This window comes from Dermochelys coriacea, chromosome 11 (genome assembly GCF_009764565.3).
Source record: "Dermochelys coriacea isolate rDerCor1 chromosome 11, rDerCor1.pri.v4, whole genome shotgun sequence".
Taxonomy (NCBI): Eukaryota; Metazoa; Chordata; order Testudines; family Dermochelyidae; genus Dermochelys; species Dermochelys coriacea.
Genome location: NC_050078.2, coordinates 1,008,929 through 1,028,321, shown reverse-complemented (window position 1 = coordinate 1,028,321; position 19,393 = coordinate 1,008,929). Strand labels below are relative to the sequence as shown.

Genomic DNA, 19,393 nt, shown 5'->3' with positions numbered 1-19,393 from the left:
AATGGTGAATGCACTTTAATAGCCCCCGGGCAGCTCGGAAGGGCCCAGCTCAGCCCCCCACCCCACGCTGCTCAGTCCACCAGCAGGCCGCGGCTCACCTCTGGGAAGAGGCTGAAGAAGCCCTGGAAGGAGAGAGGCAGAGATCAGGGCTGGGGCCAGGGCAGGGTCAGGCCAGCCAGGGAGCTCCGGGGGCTGGGGGAGGAACAGCTGCTCCCTATTCAGTTATACAAGCGTTACCATGGCAACCAGCTAGTCACTTCCTGCTGGATGATGTTGCCATAGTAACCAATCACTGACTCAAGGCCACTGCAGGCTGCTATGGTAACCATTCAGGGATGAAAATGGCCAGGGAGGGGCTGGAACGGGGGTGGGGGGAGTGGGAGGGCAAGAGCAACAGGACCTGGCTGAATGTCCACAGAGCGTCAGCACATGTGTGGGGTGGGGACCCAGGGGCTGCAGGAGACCCTGGCATTTACCTGGAAGCACCCTGAGATGGAAGGGATGCAGGGGGGATGGGCTTTAGGGGTGGGATGCAGGGGGACAGGGTGCGGGGAGATGGGGGCAGAGGGGTGCAGGGGGCTCTCTTACCTGCAAGAGGCTGATGCTCTGCAGTCCCTGGAGCTGTAGGGGTGCAGGGGGACAGGGTGCGAGAGGAATGGGGGCAGAGGGGGTGGTGTGTGGAGGGATGGGGCAGAGGGGTGCAGGGGGATGGGCAGAGGGGGTGGGATGTGGGGGGACAGGCTGCAGGGGGCTGGGGCGCAGGGGGCGCTCTCACCTGGAAGAGGGTGATGCTCTGCAGTCCCTGGAGCTATAGGGGTGCAAGGGGAAAGGGTGCGGGGGGGATGGGGCAGAGGGGTGCAGGGGGACAGGCAGAGGGGGTGGGGTGTGGAGGGATGGGCTGCAGGGGGGTGGGGCGCAGGGGGCGCTCTCACCTGGAAGAGGGTGATGCTCTGCAGTCCCTGGAGCTATAGGGGTGCAAGGGGAAAGGGTGCGGGGGGGATGGGGCAGAGGGGTGCAGGGGGACAGGCAGAGGGGGTGGGGTGTGGAGGGACGGGCTGCAGGGGGGTGGGGCGCAGGGGGCGCTCTCACCTGGAAGAGGGTGATGCTCTGCAGCACGCTCGAGGTGCAGCACATCTCGCGGATCGAGTGCATGGCCAGCTGCGGGCAACCGATGTCCAGGACCCGCAGCCCCAGGTGGGAGGCCAGGATGGGCCCGATGGTGGTGCCGCAGGGCACATCGTTCCGCACCATGAACTCCTGGGACGGGCAGAAGGACAAGGGTGGGGGGGGAGAGTAAGGACCATTCTCCCAACTCCTCAGCCCCCATGAGTGCCTTGGGGAGCAGCCCCAGACAGGCTGGGCTCCCAGCTAACCACGGCCTTGGCATTCCACTAACGAGCCCGGATAATGACCCTCGGGGCTCAGTGCAGACCTGACATCCTGGAGCAGGCAAGACACCAGGGCCAGGCCCCAGCATGTGGGCTGCGAGCCCCTCAGTGCTGCCCACTCCTGCCCCGGGCTGCCCCAGGGGAGGGGGCACCAGAGCAGGGAAATACAGGTTCCTTGCCAGGCAGCCATTCGTCTGGGGGGCTTCCCTGGCCTGCCCTGCTACCCCAGTGACTCGGGGGGGGGCATGCAGACCCCTCCTGGTTGCTATAGAAACCCCATGGCCAATGGTGAGCAAGGAGGGAGGGGATGGCATGGAAGGGCAGTGCAGGGTGAACCAGCCCCTGGGGAATGGGGGCATCTGGCCCCATCGCTTCCCTCCCTGTCAGCCCTTGGCTCGGGCTGGGGTGTCCTCTCCCTCCGACTGCGTTCAACCCTGGGGGGTCTCAGCTCTGCAGCCAGTACTGCGGGTCCCCTCATGGGGTGTAAGTGGCAGAGCCAGCCCCACAGACACCCACGGACGAGGGGCCTCCCCAAGCCCTGCCATCCCGTGGGGGGGGGGGGGCAACAAGGGGCGAATGCCAGCACCCCGTGCGGATGAGTGTGGGAATGTTTTGAGCTTGCTCATGGAACGACCGTGGGGCTGTTCTCCCGCTTGTTCCGTACAGGGGGTCGCAAGAGATGGTCACCCAGGTGCCTTCCGGCCTAGGAACCTGGGAATATTCCAGCTCCGGGCCTATCCCATCGGCAGTGCCCCCCCATGGTGGGAAAGAACTGTGGGGCTCCCCGGGACACGGAGAGCAGGCCAGACATTTGGGGGACAGCCGCTGAGGCTGCCTGGGCTGGAACCAGCACCTCTGAACGGAAACCTCAGTGACTGAATACTGACTACGGCAAGTTACTGCCCCGCACGCCTCTCTGCAGGCCGAGCTGGAGAACAAAGGCAGAAGGGGTCCGAAGAGAGGCTAGACAGGAGGGGAGGCCAGCCCAGGGGAGCTAGGGAAGCAGGGCACGGGGGGCTTCCATCAACAGGAACTCAGGAAAGAATCCTACAAAAAGTAGAACCCAACCAATGACTAAGGAGCACGGAACAGCCCATGCTGGAGCCGCAGGATGAGCTCACGGAGCAGGGGCAAGGCAGGCAGCAAGAGGAGGGGCTGCAAACACATTTGGAGCAAGGGAAAGACAAAGGGAAGGGCAGGTCCTTTGCTGAGTGGGGAAGGCGCCAGTAACTGGTGCTCAAGAAGCTGAGGTGTTTAATATCTATTTTGCTTCAGGCTTCACTAGAAAGGTTCACGGTGACCAGACACTCCACACAATTACTGTGAGCAACAAGGGGGATGGACCAAGCCAGAAGGGGAAACGAGCAGGTTAGTGATGATTTGGAGGAGTTGGACGTATCCAGGCCGGCAGGGACTGTGACATTCAGCCAAGGCTATTTAAGGAGCTAGCTGAAGCAATCAGAACTGTGAGCAACTATCTTTGAAAGCTCCTGGAGGGCTAGAGAAGGGAAGACATGAAAAAGGGGGAGTAAGAGAACCTGGGGAGTTACAGACCCGTCAGTCTCACTTCCAGACCTGGGGAGATCCTGGAACAAATTATGGAACAATCAGTTTGTCAGCACCTGGAGGCTAATGGGATTATAAGGAGTAGCCAGCATGGATTTATCAAGAAAATCATGGCAAACCAACCTAACTTCCTCCTTTGACAGGGTCACCGGCCCAGTGGCTGGGGGAAGCAGGGGACGTGATATATCTGGATGTCAGTAGGGCTTTTGGCACAGTTCCACGTGACATTCTCCTAAACAAACTAGGGCAATGTGGTCTGGATGAAATTACTATCCGGTGGGTGCGCAACTGGCTGAAAGGCCATACCCTAAGAGTAGTTATCCAGGGTTCATTGTCAAACTGGGAGTGTGTATCTGGTGGGGTTCTGCAGGGGTCAGTCCTGGGTCTGGCATTATTCAATATTTTCAGTCATGACAAGGATAATGGAGTGGAGAGGATGCTTATGAAATGTGCAAGCTGGGAGAGGTCGCAAGCACTTTGGAGGCAGGATTAGAATCCAAAGGGACCTTGACAATTGGAGAATTGGTCTGAAACCAACAAGACGAATTCAATAGAGACAAGCGCAAAGTACCACACGTAGGGAGGAAAACTCAGATGCACAAGTACAAACTGGGGACTAACTGGCTCAGTGACAGTGCAGTGGAAAAGGAGGTCACAGGGGGGGGTCACAGTGGATTACAAATTGAAAGTGTGTCAACAAAGTGATGCAACAGTGAAATCTCCTGAACAGGAGCATCATGTGCAAGACACTGGAGGTCACTGTGCTGCTCTGCTTGGCATGGTAGAGGCCTCAGTGGCAGTGCTGTGTCCAGCTCCGCACGTTGCCCGCTAGGAAAGATGGGGGGAGTCCAGTGCCCAGCAACAAACCTGATCGAAGGTTTAGAAACCCTGACTTGTAAGCAAAGACTAAAGAGCCTGGACATGCCCAGCGTGGAGAAAGGAAGCTTGCGGGGGCCTGAGAACTGCCTTCCAATACGTTGCGGGCTGTTCAAAAGAGGTTGGGGATCAGTTGTTCCCCGTGTCCAGTGAAGGCAGGACAAGCAGCAATGGGTTGAACCTGCAGCCAGGGGGACTGAGGTTAGCGACCGGGAAAAGCTTTCGAACGCTCAGGGGAGTCGCGCTCCGGAGCAGGCTCCCAAGGGGGGCTGGGGAATCCCCGTCACTGCGGGTTATGAAGAAAAGGGCTGGACAAACCCGTCCCAGATGCTCGAGGCTCCCTTGGTTCAGTCACAGAGAAGGGATTGGGATGGGACGACATCTCGAGGTCCCCTCACTGCTGTGATCCCAGGCCTGCCTCTTTCTCACTAACCCAACTGCAGCCAGGTGCCCCAAATATGGTCACTTGTTATCCCAGGGCTGCCAGGCGCCTCACTGCAGACGCCGGCTGGGAGCACTGCGCCCCCAGGGCTGCCAGGCGCCTCACTGCAGACGCCGGCTGGGAGCACTGCACCCCAAAGGGGAGAACAAAGCCTCCTGCAAGTGTCTGGCCTGGCTGGACTTGTTGCAGGAAGCCATGCAGAGAGCAGAGGTCACCGGTGCCCAAAGGTACAGTCTGGGAGTGGTGCAGGCCAAAGGCTGGCCCTGTGGAAGCGTGGGGGGGCCTGGTGCCCTCATGGAGCACTCCTGGGAGGCTGGGCACAGACCAGACCCTGTGGTTCCCTGACTTGGAGATTCCCCAGGCAGGGAGGCCATTCTGCCAGTGACCACAGGGCATGACCCATTCATGGCCACAGCCCACGAGAGTGGGATCCCCTGGCGGCGCTCAGGCTGGCCAGGGCCAGGGCACTTACCTGCAGGGGAACGTTGACGCGGCCCGCGATCTCCCGGATCACTGCCTCGGTGACAGCCGTGGAGGCATAGCGCTGGTTACTGTTCACCTTGATCACGGGGCCCTGCGCAAACACCCAGACTCAGCCTGGCCCTGACCCCTAGCTGGGAGGGCAACGCCCCCTGGCAGTGGAATCTGCCCCATTTCCCAGCAAAGCTGCCTGCCCTCGGCCTCCCTGAGCAGGGGCGCGGCACAGTTGCCCCATGACTGAGGTCCTTCCCCAACCCCCTGGAGCTCCCGTGCTCCGCAGCCCAATGGGGCGCCGGCTGGGCCACACACCCAGGATCCTCACAGGGGGCTGGCTCGAGGCTTAGCACAGGCTGCGGGGGTCTCAGAGCAGCCGGTAGACGGGGCTTCGTGCCAAGCCAGGATCGGGGGCCCCAGAAAGCTGGATGGAGAAAGCGCTGGGGAAGGGCCCTGGATCCGAAGAGCCTGGCTCTTGTCAGGGGGTGCAGGGAGAGCTCCCCCCGGCCCCTGCCCCGAGGGAGCCCCCAGTCCCTGCCGCAGGGAGGGGGCTGCGCTCACCTTGTGGAAGGCCGGCCGGTGATTCTCCTCATGCTTGTCCCTGCAAGAGAAGCGGAACGTTAGTCCTGGGCCGGCCCCAAGGGCAAACTGCCCTCCGCCCGTGAGGCCTTCCCGTGCCGCTCCCCCACCGGTCACTCACAGGTAGTTGGGGTGGGCGGCGTGGGCCATGTCGGCGCTGAGCAGGTAGGACTTGGCCAGGGCCTCCTCGAAGGCCGTCAGGTTCTGGGGCGTGGCCGAGATGCGGCGCAGAACCAGCTCTGTCAGCAGGGACTCGGCGCCCTGCGCGCTCTCCGAGCCCACCTGTAGGGAGGGCCTGGTCAGCGCGGCTGGCAGCAGGGGGCCTCGGACTCCACCCCCAGGGCAGCCCATTCGCGGCTTGCCCCAGGACCACATGGGAACGACGCCCCGTTTCCCCCAGGCCATTCCTGGCCCCACGTCCCAGCAGGAGCCAGATCCCCACTCCGTGGGAACGCGCCTCCCTCTGCGGCTGCAATGCCAGTCTCCTGCTCCGCCTTGGAAAGGGGCTGCACCCCCTGGCTAGTGCAGCTCCTCCAACCTCGTTGGTGCCCCTCAATCTCGACCCACAGCTCCCTGCTAGCCCCGCCCTGCGCTCCCCCCGTGACGTTATTGACATGAACTGGGACCGTATAGATCATTATTGCAACCAAGGTCATGTAGTGGCACCAAATCTTGTATAAAGGGGGTCAAATATGGAGTTTAAGACAAGGTTATGATTTGCTGGTTATGATTATGCTATCTTTATGTGTGTATCATTCTTGTATTTAAAGTTATAAGTATTGGCTCTATAGTGTCTGTATTTCAAACTTGTGCTATGCTTCTGGGTGACACTCCAGACAATTTGGCATCAGCACGGCCTAGCTTGCTTGATGGCCCATTAAGGACCATCAGCGATACAACTGACCCATTGAGAGAAGGCAGACATGCCTTGTGACTCAGGAAGGCATGCAGGGACCTGCTTATGGATAGAATTTTATGTGTGCGCGCATAATTAATGAGCCATGCATATATTTTTAATTTTTTGTGCAGAAAAAAGCTTCTGCCAAAATGTTGCTGCAGTTCTGCCTTTTGTCCACCCGAGGGCGCTGTGGCACAAGAATAGAGCTGCAGCTTCTAGCAGAAAATAACTTCTGTCCTTCCATGTTTTGCCCATCAGAGAATGCTGTGGTGACAGAACACAGCAGCAGCTCCCAGCCAGCGAGGGAAGAGAAAGAGTCTGCCTTCTTCACAGCAGGCCAGGTTAGGAGACAGGGGCAGTGCAGAGACAGACAGCATGGGGTGCTGGGGGATGGTCATACAGGCGCTCATAAGGGCTAGCAGGGGAGGACAGACTGGGGCAGGGGCTGAATGGGAGTGGAGGCACAGGGCCACAGGGGGGAGGGAGGTGCAGGGCCACATAGTGATGAGGGAGGGGGTGCAAAGAGCTACATAGCAACAGGGGAGTGGCTGGGGGGGCACAGAGACTCATGGGGACGGGGGAGGGGTTACAGGGATACATAGGCATTGGGGTGTCTGAGTGGGGGCACAGAGACACATGGGGATGGGGAGGAGGTACAGAACTACATGGGGACAGGGGGAGGGGTGCAGGACCACATGGGGACAGGGGCACATGTGCCTGACTGAATGGGAAAGGCTAGAGGTTAGCCAGGGTCTGCATGGGGGAAACTCCCTAACAATCTCTCCCCGCCCCCCCCAAAAAACTTGTTCCATACTTTTCACACCCATACTCAACAACCCTCCAAGTTCACACCCAGGCTCCTTCCCAGCAATTTACTTCCCTCTACCGCAGCTCCTCCGTTACCCCTGACTCCCCCAAGCCTTTACACTGCTTCTGAGGGGTGTGGGAAATACAGTTCTGTATTGTAGTTTAAATGAATTATTACTCAGAGTCCTGCATTAATATGCCTAGTAAGGAATCTATTTGTCAAAAAACATTTCCTGTATCTTTTTTGTTGTCTGTATTGTTACAGGCAGACTGACAGGTATTTTGAAAAAAATTACCAAAAATAATTGAAACTGCTGTGATTATATTGTGTTATTTTGACAAATAAAATATGCAGAATTTTAAAATATTGTGAACAGAATTTTTACTTTTTTGGTGCAGAATTCCCCCAGGAGTAGTGGAGGGGAAGGACGGTTTGCTCTCAGGGAGGCTAAGAGACATTGACATGAATGTTGCCTGGCTGTCTGAGCAGGGATGGGTCATTAAAAAAAACTGGTGGAGCCTGACCCCAGATCAATGGGGAATCCCAGAAGACACAACGGCAAAGCCAGTCACAGGACGCTGGCACCCACAACCAGTGCCCGAGGGGGGGTGGATTTCCCCACCTCCCCCCAGGGAGGCTGGGCATCATCCTCCAGTTGGAGAACAGAGGACAGGGGAGGAGTGAGGTAGGGGATCAGAGCTGGCTGCTGGCAGGAGTCAGGGCTCACTTGGACTCTGCTCAAGAAGGCCAGACAGAGACAGACGGAGCCTGAACAATGGAGTTCACTACAGCTGGGATGGGCTCTGGCAGACCAGAACGGATGATGCTTTAACCTTTAATTCTCTGGGCTGAGCTATGGTGTCCCTGTGTTAGTCCAGGTGACTAATAACCCGCCTGTCGGCCTGCGCTGGCTGTGTGTCCCTGCAGATGTTGGGGGAGGGGGCGCTGCCCTCCAAGATGGTACAAGTCTCTGGGGTCTGTCTCAGGGGGACTTGCTGCCTGGAGCTTATGGCGGGGGCGCAGGGAGGCTGCAGGCCCAGAGGTCCAGCCCCAGGAGGCAGCGAAGCTGCGTGGCTTCCCCTGGAGGCAGAGTGAGACCCCTTGGGGGCCTGTCTCACTGACAGGGCCTACAGGGCCTGTCCCCATGCTCGGGCCCCGGGCCTGATCCTGATCCTGGGGGTCCATGACACCCAACATGGGGCGAGTGGTGCCTGGGCTATTGCCCTGCTGCTGCAGGGAAAGGCACCGGCAGTGGCTGCCCTGGGAATCTCTGGACATGGGGAGTAGGTGTGGAGGTTGGGGGAAGAGAAGATGGATCTGCCCCTTCCAATCCCTGCCCAGCTGTGAAGCGCTTCAGGAGGGGGAAGGGTGCAGGTTCCCCCCTCCCGATCTCCCCGCCTCCAGCTCAGTTCTCAGGTGGGGCACGTCACCGCCCCACCTCCGCTCACCTCCTCGTTGTCGTACAGCGCGATCAGGCGGACGTTGGGCTCCTGGGAGAGGGAGCCGAGAGCCTCACAGGAGCCAATCAGGGCCTGCAGGGGACAGAACATGGGGCTGAGCTGGGGTATTCCTGGGGCAGAGCCCACACAGCCACCAGCCGAGCAAGCGCCGGGCAAAGAGCCCCTCCACCCTGACACGTGCCTGGCCCTGCTGCCGTCCTGCCAGAAGGGGAGTCCCCACAGGGTCCTGCTGACACCCCGCCCCCCAGAGACGTGTGCAGCCGTGACCTCAGAGAGGAGCGCGGAGTAGGGGTTGGGGTGGGACAGTCTCTCTGGTGCAGCCCCCCACTCACCTGCAGGGCACAGTAGCAGCTGTGCAGATTGTCCAGGCGGGGGGAGAAAATGAACTCATCAAAGGCACCACCTAACGTCTGAAACGAAATGAACGAACGGAGCCAGTCACATGAGCTGGGGGAGCTGGTGGAACTGGGCAGTCCCATCTCAGCAGGGCTCTGGGCCCAGTTCCCACCGGCGCCCCGGGCCGGGCCCCTGCACATATGCCCAGAGCCAGGTGCTTGGGTGCTGCCCCACCACGCCCTGGGTAAGTCCCACCCTCCAAGAGCGGGGCTGCAGGGGTACCGGTGCCCTGGGGAGCCCGGCTCCTGCCCCAGCTGCACAGCGCCTGAGGACTGACCCCAGCCCTGCTTGGGGATTGCCCTGGGGACTGTGCCACAGGGAGTGGGGGGCAGCCTCCGAGGAGGGCACAAGCTGGGGACTGGCTTGGCTGGGATCTCAGGGCACGTGTGGATGAGCCATGGGTGTCCCTCCATGCCAGGCTCCCGAGCGCTCACTCCCAGAGGTTGGCGGCCGCAGACACTCAGCCTGAGGAGTGCAGACACTGGGCCCTGAAGGCTGGGGGGCGCGCAGCAGAGGCTGCTCCCAGGGGAAGTGCGCAGCAGCTACGTTGGCCCCAGGAGGGAGCTGGTGGGGGACCGACAGTGGGGGACGGTGGAGCCCCACGGGGAGGCCAAGAGCAGGGACCCCAAGTCACCGTCAGCACAGAGCAAGCAGCCTGCTCCCAACCCTGGCCACACAGGTGTGACCACGTGGGAATTTACTGTAGTGTCTGTAGCAGTCCCGTGTGTGCCTCAGTTTCCCTCACACGGCCACGGCGACCCAGTAGGAAATAGGGCAGACCCAGAGATGGGGGTGGGGTGGAATGAAGAATCCTTAAGGAAAGACCCCAGCTTGAGAACAAAGGCCTGGGAGGGGGGATAAGGGCAGGCCCCCGGCTGGGGGCTCCCCCACCTGGGAACTGACTTTGGAGACAGACGGAGCCTGAGCCTAGGGCTCCCCACAGCTGGCCTGGGCTCTAGGCAACCAGCACGGACCGAGATTTGACCTCCTGTTCTCGGGGCTGCCCTAAGGGCTTCCCGTGCTGCGCCCATGGGACGAGCCCCCCGCCCAAGGGACAGCGCGGGCTGCCCGTCCCTGCAGTGCACCAATCCCTGCGGAGCGGACAGGCCTCGCCCTGGCGTCTGTCTCAGCCAGACGCGCTGGGCAGAGAGCAGAGCCTGGGGCGGGGGGGGGGGGCGACCCTGAAGGAAGAGGGAGGCCCCTTGGGAGGGGCACATGGAAGAAGTTCCCCCGAGGGACTGTGCCCAGCTTGGGGGTGTAGCCCTGATGCCGTGGTGCCGTGACAGGCGGTGTTCGTGCTGGGATGCTGAACGCACCAGCAGCAGCGAGCAGCAAGTGATGCGGGGAGTGAAAGGAATCAGCAAGTGGTGCGTAGCCACCGCCCTGAGCAGGGCTTACACGTGGGCTGGAGGAGGATCGGTCCCAGAAGCAGGTTCCAGGCCCAAGGGGGGCTCTGTCACGGAGCGTGGGGGAGTCAGAGCCATGCAACCCCACTTCCTGCGATTCACCGGGACTTTCAGCTGGCCAGTAATACTGAAGGTTTATTAGACGACAGGAACACGGTCCCAAGCAGGACTAGTACGTACAACCAGGACCCCTCAGCCAGGTCTCTCTGCAGGGCAAGGAGCTTAGACCCCAGCCTTGGGGTTCCCTGCGTCTTCCCAGCCAGCCCCAAACTGACTCCCCCTCCAGCCCCTCCTCCTCTGGGCTTTGTCCCTTTCCTGGGCCAGGAGGGCACCGGATTCCTTTGTTCTCCAACCCTTTAGCTCTCACCTTGCAGGGGGAAGGGCCAGGCCATCAGTTGCCAGGAGACAGAGTGTCGCCATTTATGTACCCTGGCCCTTTGCTCTGCAACAATTACACCCCCTCATCTCACCACCTAGAGACTTAATTATGCAAGGCACTGAATTTAGCCATATGGAGTGGAAATCTATCAACTCCATGAAATTTTTTAAATTTGTTAGTCTCTAAGGTGCCACAACTACTCCTTTTCTTTGTTTTAGGGGAAACTGAGGCACCCCTACAGTATTCAGAGGAAACATTAAGAACGGCATTTTGGGCTGCATTAGTAGGAGCATTGCCAGCAGATCGAGGGACGTGATCATTCCCCTCTATTCGGCACTGGTGAAGCCACATCTGGAGTATTGTGTCCAGTTTTGGGCCCCCCACTACAGAAAGGAGGTGAACAAATAGGAGAGTGTCCAGCCGAGGGCAACGGAAATGATTAGGGGACTGGAACACGTGACTTACGAGGCGCGGCTGAGGGAACTGGGATTGTTTAGTCTGCGGAAGAGAAGAATGAGGGGGGATTTGATAGCTGCTTTCAACTGCCTGAAGTGGGGTTCCAAAGAGGATGGATCTAGACTGTTCTCAGTGGTAGCAGATGACAGAACAAGGAGCAATGGTCTCAAGTTGCAGTGGGGGAGGTTTAGGTTGGATATTAGGAAAAACTTTTTCACTAGGAGGGTGGTGACGCACTAGAATGGGTTACCTAGGGAGGTGGTGGAATCTCCTTCCTTAGAGGTTTTAAAGGTCAGGCTTGTCAAATCCCTGGCTGGGATGATTTAGTTGGGGTTGGTCCTGCTTTGAGCAGGGCGTTGGACTAGAACCTCCTGAGGTCCCTTCCAACCCTGATCTTCTCTGATTCTATGGGGGCGGGGGAGGTACCCTCTGCCTGAGCAGCACACTGCTCCCTCCCAGGGCGTCTCAGCTGGACTTGTTGGGCGGGATACAGCAGGAGGCTGGTGCCCACAGGTCCAGTCTAGGAGGCGGGGAGGCCGCGTGGGTCATCCCGGGGAAAGAGTGGGACTCTGGGGGGTCTGGCACATCACACCAAGAGACTGACCCAAAGCTGGGGGCATAGCCCCGATCCTGTGGATCTGTGACAACATGAAGGATGGTCCCTGCCTCCTCCCAACCCGGGCAGCTCATCACCAGCAGGGCAGGGCAGGGACCTTGGCAGCAGATTTTACCCTCAGGTCTGTGACAGTCAGCCTGGGGCTGGAGGGAGAAGCTGCTGCCTTGCCACTGCCTGGCCCCCCCCAGCTGGGTCCTGGTCACTCACCGCTGGCTGCGTATCCGCCAGACACAGCTCCATCTCCACAATCTGCTCCGGCTTCACGCCCAGCTGGGAGCAGAGCAGGGACAGCAGGGCGGGGGCATGCCGCTCCGTCTGGGGAGAGAACAGAGCCCCCCAGGGGAGGTGAACAGGCCACGAGACCCCCCTCCCGCAGGGCAGCACCGCCCGGCCCCAGTCCCCCCGGCTCTCCCAGGAACACTGCAGCTCCTGGCTGGGTTTCCCCTGTCCCAGGGTCCCCCGGCATGCTGAGCAGGGGACACTCGGTGCACAAACCCACATGATGGGGAGCTGGGCTCTGACACCCCCAGGGGCCCTCCTGTCTCACCTGGGCATCAGCAGTGCAGGGAGCCCCAGCCTTGGGTGCCCCCTTCTCCAGCTCCTCCTGGATGTTAGTGGCCAGAATGGGCACCCTGTGGGGAAAAGGGCTTGGTTGGTCATCTGGGCATTTCCAACCCCGCTTGGCTGCTCCCACATCCTGGGGCAATCGCCAGAGTGAGCCCTTCTCCGGGCACGCCGTTGCCCTGCTCCCCGGGGGCTCACCAGCCAACTGGCAGAGAAAGGGGTGTCAGATGCCGATACCCTGGGAGTGACTGAGGGGGAAGCCCTGCCCCAGGCCTGCGATCCACCCCCCATCTCTGTGCCCCCACGGTACCCTGCCAGCCCCCCAGACCTGGCAGCATGTGCTCTGGGAACACCTGGGCTGTGAGCTGGCTGGGGAGGGCCCCACCACACAGGGCAAGAGCAGGAAGCTCTGCCAGCCCGCGGGAGCCCTCTTGGCACACAGCCGGGCCAGGCTCCTGGGGAGAGCGCGGGGAACATTCGTGCCCATGCTCTGGCGTGGGATGGGGACGCCTGCCCCACTGAACCCTCCCGCTCAGGGCGAGCCCCTGCTGGCGGCTCACAGGTGCTGCTCCGTGTTGGGCCCAAAGCTCTCGTTGACACTGCGCTGCAGGTGGATGGCCAGGTTGGGGATGCGCAGGACGGGCCGCTCCACCCACACCAGCCGCTGCTCCAGCCGCCCCGCAGCCAGCTCCTGAAAGCAAAGCAGGGAGGGCGGGTCAGGGAGCCCTTCCCAGGGACCACCCCATCCCCACCCACAGGAGTCAGCCCTCCTCCAGGGGAAGGACAGGCCTGGCCCCCAGCCCTTCAGCAGGGATGGGGGCTGGAAGGATCTAATCCATGGGGTGAGGGTCTCTGCCTGCCTGGGGCATTCCCTCTGCACCTGCCTGCCCAGCCGCCCACCATGTGGGGTGAAGAGGGCGGCAGTGCGGGACCCAGGCCCATATCCCTGCAGACAGGGGAGGTGTGTGTTCCACGTGTGGGGTAGGGAGTTGGAACCTGCTGACTTCCGAGGGGGAGTGTGGGTGTGACAGACAGACGGACGGACTCTAGGATCCGGGATGTGTGGATGGGAGTGGATCCCACCATGAGCTGTGACCTGCAGACACGGAGCTGTGGGACGGGAGCGGCTCCCAGCCCAGGCCAGACTCACCTTTACGATCACCCGCCCGGCTACAGTCAGGTCCCGGTCAAACCAGGTGTTCCAAATCCCACCTCCATAGGTCTCCACGCCCACCTGCACCAGGCCCACCTGGCCTCTCTTGGAGCGACGCTTCACCTGTATGAGAGCCAGCAGCCCATCACCAGCCAGCGGGCCGGGCACTGCCCACGACGGGGCACCTCCGGCTCAGCCACAGCCCCCTGGGCACCAGCAGCAGCGGTGGGGAGGCCACCAAGGACGGGGCTCTGGGGCGGCCATGAAACCAGGTCCTGGGGGCTGGAGAGCGAGGCTCCTTGAGATCCTGCCCCACGGTGATCCCAGCCTGGGCGAGGCCCCAGCGTCGGGCAGGGCCAGGTGGAGCGGGTGATGGGGCAGGCAAGGACGGAGCCCCAGGGGAAGCGGAGCGGGGCCGGGGCAGGTGGGGCTGGACGCGCCCCAGGGGAAGCGGAGCGGGGCCGAGGCGGGTGGGGCTGGACGCGCCCCAGGGGAAACGGAGCGGGGCCGGGGCGGGTTGGGTTGAGCTGGCTGCGCCCCAGGGGAACCGGGGGCAGGGGGGTAGGGCAGGTTGGGTTGAGCTGGACGCGCCCCAGGGGAACCAGCGCAGGGCAGGAGGAGGCAGCTGGCGTCCCGGGTGCAAGGGGTCCCTCACCCTGAGGCAGGGGCTGTCCGTGTGGGCGCCAATCAGACTGAAGCCGTTGCCAGGCTGGTACCGGCCCCCGACGGCGAAGGCGATCAGGGTGGAGTAGTTCCGGGTCACGAAGTACTGAGAGAAAAGGGGAGAGGCAGTAGTGGCGGCGTTAGCCTAAGCCCATCCCCACAGCTTTGGGGCCAGGACCCCCTCAGCCCTTTCCCGGAGGTGGGGAGAAGTCGGGCCCACCCCACCGAGCTGCCCCCTCCCCCCACAAATGCACTGTGCCCCCAAAGCCACAGGCCAGGGTACAAGAGCACCCCACATCCCCAGTCCGTGCCCTAGGCAGCCCCCTGCCCTACCTTGTGCTCGGGCTGGATGTCCCAGTGCTCAGCCTCCTTCAGCTCCCAGAACCCTGCCTGCAGCAGACGGCTCCGGCACTCGGCAACCACTGTGGGGAACCACACAAACCATCATGCTTATTGCTTATAATCACTTAAAATCTACCATTGTGTACCCCAAAGCAACATCCTGGCCTCCCCAGATTGGCCACAGTGATAGGATGATGATGTGTTTGGTACAAAGTCTGCCTTGTGAGGTGTCATTTTAAAAGTCTTGATCTGTTGCCCATGACTCTCCCGTTGGATTGTACGTGCTGTCATTGTATCTGGAGTTAGAATTGTATCTGTGTGAGCCACTGAAACATGCCGGGAGGTTAAAAACACCCACCACCAGCCCTTCAAGTACAACAATACAAAAGGCAAACTGGTGTTGATGGCCCTCTGAGGGGAACACACACTCACAAGGATCACCCCAGGAACTGGGTACAGTGGAAACCTCTCGGAGAGAGCATTACACAACAGGGACTGTTGGACTCCTAGCAAAGGATCTTTCCAGCAAGCTGGAAGAAGCCATAAAAGGGGGGGAGCGACATCATTACTGGCGTCACTCCCTCCCCAGCTCAGCTCCTGGAAAGATGTCTGGAAAACCAAGGACTGCGTGGGCGGGGGGTCCCAGGTGGAAGGAGGGAATCCCAGCCTGTGTATGGAAGATTGGTGAGCCGCTTGTACCGGCAGGATGAGACGCTGCTTGGTTCAAATCCTGTCTAGTTTATAACACGCAGCTTGCGGGTTGGTTCTGTTTCTTACGTGATCTACTCCGATCTGTCCACTTATTGCTTAGGATCACTTAAAATCTACCTTTCTGGCATCAATAAATCTGTTTTGTATTTTTTACCTAAGACAGTGCGCACAGGGAAATCTGCTCAGCAACAGGGGCTGGTGCATGACGCCTCCACATGGAGGGAGGGGTGGACTGGATAATAACTAACACTGGCCAGGCTTCTGCCCAGGGCCGGATGGTACAGTTCTGGGGTGCAAGGCTGGAAAGCTGGGGGGCACTGGCTGGGGCCTCTCTGTTGAGAGTTCATGAGGGGGTAGAAGCAGCATTCCTGTAACTCAGCAAAGTGCCTGCCTGCCTGCCTGGGGATGGCTGTGTGAGTGCAGGACCTGGAGGGGTCTGCAGCTTGTCACAGCACCACAGTGGGATAGGGAGCCCAGGCTGGTGAGACAGAGGGCTCAGCAGTACCCCAGTTCCAGGTTGCACCCTGGGGAAGTCCGTCACAAGGGGCAGCACGGAGACTGAGCCCCACCCTCGGGCCATGCCAGCCCTTCACCCATAGGGGCCAGTGGGCACTGACCATAGGAAAATGGTTCTACTCCTCTGCCAGCTGGCACCTTGCCAGGGTGCTGAGCCTGACTGGGTCTGAGAAGGGTCCATACAGAGCAGTGCATGGGCATCGCAGCTCCCGCCCCCCTGTGCCATCCCCACTCAGCCCCATAGCCTTGGAGGGCAGGGATTATGCAGGGCCCTCTGCAGGGGAGTGCAGACCCTCCCGTCAGGGTGAAAGCTCCCCAATGGGGCAGGCGGTTAAGAGGGCAGCTCCCCCCGCACAGCACCTGGCGTGGGTGCCAAGCACCTGGGGAGTCGGCCCCGCCTGTGCTGATAAGAGTCGGGGAAGGGACTTTGCTTCGGGGCAGGGAGTGGGGAGGAAGGAGGAAACAGCCTCCCCCCCGCCACCCCAGATCCTCATGCACTCAGCAGGGCTGGGCAGCTGGAACTGGGAGCTCCCCTGGCTTGCAATTCCCAACCTGCTCTCTCACCAAACCTTCCCCCGCTTCCCCCCAGACTGCACACTCTGCAGCTGCTGCCCGGGGGGGGACGGGGGGGACTCCACACCCTGCAGCGTCCCGCAGGCTTCTGATAAACAAGTGGGGACGCTGGCTCCTTGCAGCCCTGCCGCGTCCCCTGCCTGGCTGCCAGCGGGAGCGAAGCTCCTGGATGCAGGCCCTGGCTCCGGGCACGGGGAGCGGGCACCTATGGAGAGACAGGCGGGGGGGCGGCGGGGGGCTGCATGGGGCAGGAGAACAGGCGTTGTGACGCCAGGGTGCGGAGGGAGCCGTGCCGGGGCAGTGTGAGAAATGGGCCCGGTGCCCGGGTGTGGGCAGCAATGTCCCAGGGTTAACGCCCTGGTGAGTTGGTGCCCTCCCAATCTGGCCAGTCTCTCCCCCTACCCTACCCTACCCCACCCCACTCCACCCCACCAGCTGGGGAGTCTCTGCTACCCCCACCCGCCCCATGGGAATAGAGGCTGGAGCTGGGAGGGGGTGAAGGGGCCCCCGGAGGGGTGCGGGTAGCTCGGTGTTGCCGTCCAGCTCCAACAGGCAGCGCCGGGGGCAGCGCCGGGGGCAGCTCTCTGTCGATGGGGTGAAAGCCTGGACAGGGCAGCAGCTGCAGGCTCAGGGGGCCCTGCCCCGGGCGCAAACCCCCTTCCCCCAGGCTGCCCCAGCCCCTTACCATGGTAGGGGGAGGGGCCCCGATTCACAAAATTCAGGAACTTCTGGGCCGCCGCCTGCACGGAGTCTTTGGCCGCGGAGGGCTGGTGGGCAAAGTGGCGCGTTAGTGGGGCCAACAGGGACGGAGGGACCCCCCCCGGCCCCCCACTCGCTGGCGCATCGCCCACGGACCGACCTGAGAGCTCCGGGACACCGCCCCCCCCGCGACCCCCCCGGGCCGCGCCCGCGTGACCCCCCCGGGCCGCGCCCGCCCCCGTGTGACCCCTCGTGTGACCCCCCCCCGGGCCGCGCCCGCCCCCGTGTGACCCCCCCCGGCCGCGCCCGCACCCTGCCCCCCCATGTGACCCCCCCGGGCCGCGCCCGCCCCTGTGTGACCCCCCCGCGACCCCCCCCGGGCCGCGCCCGCCCCTGTGTGACCCCCCGGGCCGCGCCCGCCCCCCCCGCGGGCCCCCCCCGCGACCCCCCCCGGGCCACGCCCGCACCCTGCCCCCCCGCGCGACCCCCCCCGGGCCGCGCCCGCCCCCCCCGCAACCCCCCCCGGGCCGCGCCTGCCCCCCCCCCGCAACCCCCCCGGGCCGCGCCCGCCCCCTGCCCCCCCGTGTGACCCCCCCGGGCCGCGCCCGCCCCCTGCCCCCCCGTGTGACCCCCCCGGGCCGCGCCCGCCCCCCCCGCGACCCCCCCCGGGCCGCGCCCGCCCCCCCCGCAACCCCCCCGGGCCGCGCCCGCCGCCCCCACCCGTGATTCCCCCCCGGGCCGCGCCAGGGGGTCCCCAAGGGTCGGTTCCCTGCCCCGGCACCTGCATGATCCCGGCCCCGGCTCCGCCCCGGACACCGACGCCGAGCGGGGCGGGCTCCGGGGCCCCCTGCGGGCCGGGAGGAGCAAACACAGCCCCGGGCCCCATAGATCCGCCCCGTGGACCCCCCCCGCCAACCCCCCGCCCCCCTTTGCCCCGTGGACCTACCCCCCCACCTGCCCTGTGTCCCTGCACCGCCCTATAGACACCTCCCCTGCACCCCCAGCCTGCCCCATGTCTCCCCATCGCCCCATGGACCCGCCCCGTGGAGCCCCCGGCCCCCCTTTGTCCCATGGACCCGCCCCATGGAAATCCGCCATCGCCCTCCTCATCGCCCCATGGACCCGCCCCGTGGAATCCCCCTCATCCCCCCATCGCCCCATGGACTCGCCCCCCCGCTCTGTGTCCCCGCACCGCCCTATAGACACCTCCCCTGCACCCCCAGCCTGCCTCAGGTCTCCCCATTGCCAGATGGGTCCCCAGCTTGCCCCCCACCCCTGGGCTGCCCATGTCCCCCCACTGCCCTATATACCCCCAGGCTGTCCCACAGACCCCCCCTCCAGCCTGCCCTATGTCTCCCCACTGCCCTATCAAGCCCCCCGGGCTGCCCCCCATGTCCCCACCCCATAGGCCTCCCGGCCTGTCCCCCACCAGTGCTGCTCCGTGTCTCCCTACTACCCCATAGACCCCACCCCAGCCTGGCCCATGTCCCCACACTGCCCTATATATCCCCCAGGCTGCCCCATGTCTCCCCACCGCCCTATCAACTCCCCCGGGCTGCCTCCCATGTCCATACCCCATAGGCCCCCTGGCCTGCCCCACAGACCACCCAGGGCTGCCCCATGTTCCCCGACACCGGCCTGGAGATGGGGGACCCAGGGACTGGTGACCGGGAGGCCCAGCACAGCTTGGGAGCAGCCGGGTCTGGGCAGTGGGAGGACAAAGGGCTGAGGAGAGCGGGCCCCCGGTGACCTGCCCAGCTGGGGGGAACAAAGGACGGGAGAGAGGGGGCCAGGGGGCCTGTTTGCCTGGGACCGAGGACACGAGACAGAGGGGGGCTGTTGGGGGAGGGGATTTAGGGGGCTCGGCTGGAGGGAGGAGGCTGCTGGACTGGGACAAGGAGAGCTGGAGCCCATGGGGACGGGGACAGACCCAGCTGGATGGGGCTGACGCTGGCCAGGCCTGAGGCCCTGAGGCGTGCCTGTGCTGGGTTCAGACAGTCAATAAACCTCCTGTTTTGCACTGGCTGAGAGTCACGGCAGGCTAGAGACTGGGGTGGCGAGGGGTACATTGCTCCCTCTGGGGGATGGAGGTCCCGGGGGGCCCAGAGCGAGGGGACTCCCTGAGGGACCCACGGCGAGAAACAGGTGTGCTAAGGCTCAGAGAGGTGCGGCTCCAGGAGGCAGAGGGGCTTAACCCCCGAGAGAGAGAGTGGACCCCCGGGAGAAGGGCTGTTGCACTGAAGGAAGTATTTTTTTCAAACAATGCACAGTCAACTTGTGGAACTCCTTGCCAGAGAATGTTGTGAAGGCCAAGACCATAACAGGGTTCAACAAAGAATTGGATACATTCATGGAGGACAGGTCCCTCAGTGGCTATTAGCCAGGATGGGCAGGGACGGTGTCCCTTGCCTCTGTTTGCCAGATGCTG

At 62.6% G+C, this 19,393-nt stretch overlaps 1 protein-coding gene across 2 annotated transcripts; it reads right to left on the bottom strand.

The window, feature by feature from the left end:
* On the bottom strand, positions 1–17,825 carry LOC119863697 (aspartyl aminopeptidase). 2 transcript variants are annotated; one of them, XM_038422466.2, is made up of 15 exons: positions 17,747–17,825; positions 16,952–17,033; positions 14,458–14,546; positions 14,117–14,230; positions 13,459–13,584; positions 12,869–12,999; positions 12,292–12,376; positions 11,952–12,059; positions 8,824–8,901; positions 8,480–8,563; positions 5,447–5,607; positions 5,308–5,347; positions 4,745–4,846; positions 1,090–1,257; positions 1–122 (listed from the first exon to the last, which is right to left on the bottom strand). In XM_038422466.2, exons 1-15 carry the CDS (start codon positions 17,750–17,752, stop codon positions 72–74), a joined length of 1,425 nt encoding a protein of 474 aa, XP_038278394.1. In that variant the 5' UTR covers positions 17,753–17,825; the 3' UTR covers positions 1–71. The 2 variants fall into 2 exon arrangements, with proteins under 2 accessions (XP_038278394.1, XP_043360695.1); XM_043504760.1 differs by lacking the exons at positions 1–122; positions 1,090–1,257 and adding an exon at positions 2,082–2,886.
* Positions 17,826–19,393: the final 1,568 nt, after the last annotated feature.